Source organism: Poecilia mexicana, unplaced genomic scaffold (assembly GCF_051168715.1).
Source record: "Poecilia mexicana isolate PSO_F unplaced genomic scaffold, ASM5116871v1 scaffold_4, whole genome shotgun sequence".
NCBI classification, from domain to species: domain Eukaryota; kingdom Metazoa; phylum Chordata; class Actinopteri; order Cyprinodontiformes; family Poeciliidae; genus Poecilia; species Poecilia mexicana.
The window spans coordinates 10,989,400-10,993,686 of record NW_028263373.1 but is presented as its reverse complement, the minus strand read 5'-3'; the positions used below and the strand labels follow the sequence as shown (position 1 = coordinate 10,993,686).

The following is a 4,287-nucleotide window of genomic DNA, read 5'->3' as shown; positions in this document are numbered from 1 at the left end:
ACATGTGGTTCAAGAACTTATTACAACTTTTTCAAAAAGCTGTGATAAGACTTCTTTCGTCTGCAAGTAAGGGACATGTTACTGATAATTAACCTCACAGAACCTCACTTACAAAATATTCAAACTAGTCTTGTAATGAACTGTTAAAAAAAACTGACTCCCTGAGTATTGCCTGTAGAGAACGTAAGGCCTTACCTTAACAGTGAGACATGCAAAAGTGTTGCTCTCTCTTGCTTACTTCCAGCCTTAACTAATTAGAAACACGCCTCAAACTATTGTAGAAAACACAATATGTGTTTTGCATCTCGGTTTGTTCTTTTATTTTTTTACGCCAATCACACAGAAAATTAACTTCTTTACTTTGTAAAAACATCTACCCCAAAGAGTGTTGTTGTCAGCACAACTCAGCAACACTTAGGTATGATAAGGTTAATTTATCAGAAAAAGATTGGATTTTTGAGTTTCCAACCAGCTGGGATGAAAGCAGCTCATTCCAGTTCCCTGCTGGTTTTTTTCATCCATCCATCTATCCATCATCTGAACCTACTTGTTCCTGATAAGCGCTGCAGGGGACTGGTGCCTAATTCCAGTGGTCAGGTCAGTCCATCACAGGACAACAGGAAGTACAGGACAAACCATTGAGCACTTACTAGTATTAAGAGAAGTCAATTGAACTAATGTTCTTGTTTTGGACTTTGGGGAAAACAGTGTCCAGAGACGACCCACAGACTCACTGCAGAAACATTCTGGCTGAGATTCAAACTAGAAACTTCTTGCTGCAAGAGAACAGTACAACTGTCTCCTGTTGGTACTTGTCCATGATAACTTCTTCTTGTACATAGTATTTTTTTCAACAAACAGGGTAAAAAGAGTCAGAAGTAATTTAAGACTTGTTTATCTTCAAAGAAAATGCTTGTATTGTTCACTTTTTCTCTTTCTGGTGATGCCTCAACTATTTATTTATTTAAAAAAAAAAAAGATCTGACTGAGTTAGAAAACTAAAATCCATCCAAACACAAAGTTCCAAGCAACGACACGGAGAACACTTCATTTACAATTTATTCTCTTGCATTGAACAGATAAATTACTCATATTTTAACCAACTGACAAATACATGTCTTTCATCTACAGTGATATATAATACAGAGATGTACCATGTGCTTCTTTCTGCTGAAAGCACAAAAAGGTTGGCAACTTTTCCCCCGTGTTTTATTTATGTGGATGCTCGAGGCTATAATTGAGAAAAGAATTTATTTTTTTTATTTTTCTCTCCAAAACCCTTTGCGCGAAAGCTGATTTGGGGTTTGCTTTGAAACCAGTCAGATGGTGGTAAGGATTGGGGGTTATTTACAACACTCCATTTAGTCCAAGCTGAGAAGGATACCTTCGAACAAGAAGGTCTCCGAGAATGGCTCAAGCTTTGTTTTGTGGTGTCAGGTCTTTTTCTGTTCCCGTGATAGCTGTGTTGGGTGGCTGTACAAGCCAAGCTTAAGAGGATCTCATGCATGCACATGTTATGTTCAAAGGATCTTGCAGAGTTGCAAGACATTTTAGAATCTCAGATGAACAGTGGGAGGATGTTTTTGTCCTGACTCGATCATGGTGTGCACCAGCTGATGCCGTTGCCCTTTCACAGTTGATTAAAGTAACATCCTCTTCAGTCTCATCTACCGTCAAGACGGAATGGTTATGGTTGTCATCTCTTACGTCCAACCAGATGATGTATTCCTCTTGTCTTTGAGGTGAATGTCTGTGATGACGATGATAATGAGGCAATAGGAAATTGTGTGTTGACAATCCATATTGAGGTAGGTCCTCCAAAGTGTTTACTTTAGCTCAGCATGTTTTGCGAACGCTTTCTTTTCTCCTGTTAACCACTGAACTCTGGTTTTCGCAATGCAAATTAAACATTATCAGCAGTTCACCTGACTTTTACTTGAAAATTAGTACGGACATTAAACATTTGATCAGCAAAACATCTCGCGATCATATTGGAGGTGACACTGATACGTTCTTGGGCTTCTGCGGAAAATCTTCTTGGGTGTACGAAATTACTTTGAGAGGTCAAAAGAAAAAGTTGGATTGTTGGCCTGAAATGCAGCCAGGTTCTTCAGTTGGGAAGCGTGTCCAGTCCCAGAGACGCTGCGTGCTGCTTGGCCCTTAGCCGGAGGTTCTCGATGCTTGTAGTCTTGCTGTTGAGGGTTCCCGGGAGGCTGCCTGGAGCCGCCTGCAGCAGCGGGCTGTTCCACACCTGTTGGGCTTGTGATAGGGTCTGGTAGTAGGACTGGCAGGGCAGTGAGCCCAGTGGGGAAGGCATGTTGACATTCATGCCCAGGTAGGGCAGGGAAGACGGTGCGCTCATGTCAAAGGATGGGTAGTGCACCAGATTGTTTGTGGCTGCCATGTGCTGCCGAAACTGCTCCTGCAGTCGAAAGAGGCTGAGGGGAGATGAGGCGTAGGAGTTACTCTGAACCAGCCCGCTGGTTACACTGCTGGAGGTCGGCAGGGCGGGGGAGCTCAATGGAGAGTCTGAAAGATAGAAAGGGAACAGGAACTTGTAGTTTGTGGCTTAAATTAAAACCAATCAATCTCAAAAGTAATTGCATTAGTTCAATCGATGTTTGTACCTGATGTGGGACTGAGTCTCTTGCAGAACGGAGAGCTCCTTCCTGCCTGGATAGACCCGTCTCCTTGCACCTCCTCCCTGAGTTTCACCCTCGACTCCCCGCTAATTTCCTCCTCCTCTCGCTCAGCATTATCTTCTGTTGCTGACTCGCTGTCTGATGGCTCTGGGGACGTGACGTTGACTTCCACGCTCATCTCTCCCGGCTGAGGCCGTGCTGCGGCCAGCCGCTCTGACTCTGAGTGACAGGATGAAGAGGACGAAGGAGGAGGAGGAGGACTGCGGACCTCAGGAACCACGGTGGTGGTGGTGTTAGGAGCATTTGTGAGGTCTGTTTTAGAGTCTTCTGGTGAGTCGTCAGCAGCTCCTGACGCTTCCTTCTGCTTCTGTAGCTGCTCCTTTTGGAGACTGCGCTGCTTCTTGCGAAATTTGGCTCGGCGATTCTTGAACCAGACCTGGCAGGTGGATGAATAAATTAGACTACCAAAACTAAATTATATTTTTATGCCTTAACGTGGACGTCCTGTTCTTACCTGCACACGAGCCTCGGGCAGGTTGGTGCACATGGCCAGGCGCTCCCGCATCACCACATCAGGGTAGTGGGTCTTCTGGAAGGTTTTTTCCAGAGCCTCCAGCTGTTGCGCGGTAAAGGCCGTGCGACTACGCCTCTGCTTTCTGTGCTGGGAGCCATAGCGGGCCTCAAGGATAATGTCTTGAAATGTACAACCGTTGAGAAAGAAGAAACATGACCAGTTTAATTCAAGGGACTGATAAGTGGAGGGAGTTAGGTGAGCTCCTGGTGTAGGTAAATATTCTGCTTAAACAAGTGAAGCCTGTGATAAAGATGCTGGGAGTGAGAAATATAAAATGAGAAAATGTGCAACTGATTCTTACCTGCTAGTCTCTCTGCAAGGGTTAACGCATGCACTGAGGGCCTGTAGTCAGGTGCATGCTGCGCTTGCTGCGCCGCCTGTTGGTGAAGGTTGTACATGGCACTCAGGGAATTCATGGCGTGCAGAGAGTAGCCGTTCACCCCGTAGTGCTGCATGGCTGACAACACTTCTGCAGAGAGGACAAGCTGCTGTTGGTCCTTTTCACTCAACAGATATTCAATTAAAACATTTTACTATTAAAATACAGATTTTGGGATTTTTATTTTTATTTTTTTGTAAAACACGTGGAGCTGAACAAATTCAACTGTCAACAAGTTAAATGGAGGCGCTTCTTAGTTTGTGCCTGGTCAGACAGTAAATAAGGATGATCTCTGATGAGTTTAAATAGATCTAGGTTAAAAAGAAGAATATTCTTAATAAGGAACGTTTTAAGGATGTACTCTATAAAATGCACGAAATATTGACTAGTTACCAAAAAATGATCATTTTTAATGACCTGAAATAACACATCTATGTGGTTTAAAACTGGGATAGACGGTGTGTTTCTTTAAAAAAAGATTTGTGATTTTAGATCAAATATAAAATAAATTGAGTAAAATGTGTCCTTAATTAAATAGCTTATTTGCACATTCAAAATAAGAATTATTATTATTATTATTATTATTATTATTATTATTATTATTATTATTATTATTATTATTATTATTATACTATCAATTTTCTAAAATAGTTTATTGGCCTACTTAAAATTTAATTTAACAGTAAAAATAA

General features: G+C 42.1%; 1 protein-coding gene across 2 annotated transcripts; it reads right to left on the bottom strand.

Moving 5' to 3' along the window:
- Positions 1–1,958: 1,958 nt before the first annotated feature.
- On the bottom strand, positions 1,959–3,987 carry LOC106904844 (diencephalon/mesencephalon homeobox protein 1-A-like). 2 transcript variants are annotated; one of them, XM_014969335.2, is made up of 4 exons: positions 3,518–3,987; positions 3,157–3,335; positions 2,628–3,078; positions 1,959–2,529 (listed from the first exon to the last, which is right to left on the bottom strand). In XM_014969335.2, exons 1-4 carry the CDS (start codon positions 3,669–3,671, stop codon positions 2,111–2,113), a joined length of 1,203 nt encoding a protein of 400 aa, XP_014824821.1. In that variant the 5' UTR covers positions 3,672–3,987; the 3' UTR covers positions 1,959–2,110. The 2 variants fall into 2 exon arrangements, with proteins under 2 accessions (XP_014824821.1, XP_087861381.1); XM_088005255.1 differs by having other exon boundaries at positions 3,157–3,352; positions 3,520–3,987.
- Between the last annotated feature and the right edge of the window lie 300 nt (positions 3,988–4,287).

What these genes read in the sequence shown, in the direction of transcription:
- LOC106904844 (XM_088005255.1), bottom strand. Translation starts at nt 3,671, where the DNA reads ATGCAGCACTACGGGGTGAACGGCTACTCTCTGCACGCCATGAATTCC. An exon ending in ACCCTTGCAGAGAGACTAGC is followed by an intron (nt 3,353 to 3,519) that starts AGGTAAGAATCA and finishes CTTCTTTCTCAA; the next exon opens with CGGTTGTACATTTCAAGACA. An exon ending in TGCCCGAGGCTCGTGTGCAG is followed by an intron (nt 3,079 to 3,156) that starts GTAAGAACAGGA and finishes TCCACCTGCCAG; the next exon opens with GTCTGGTTCAAGAATCGCCG.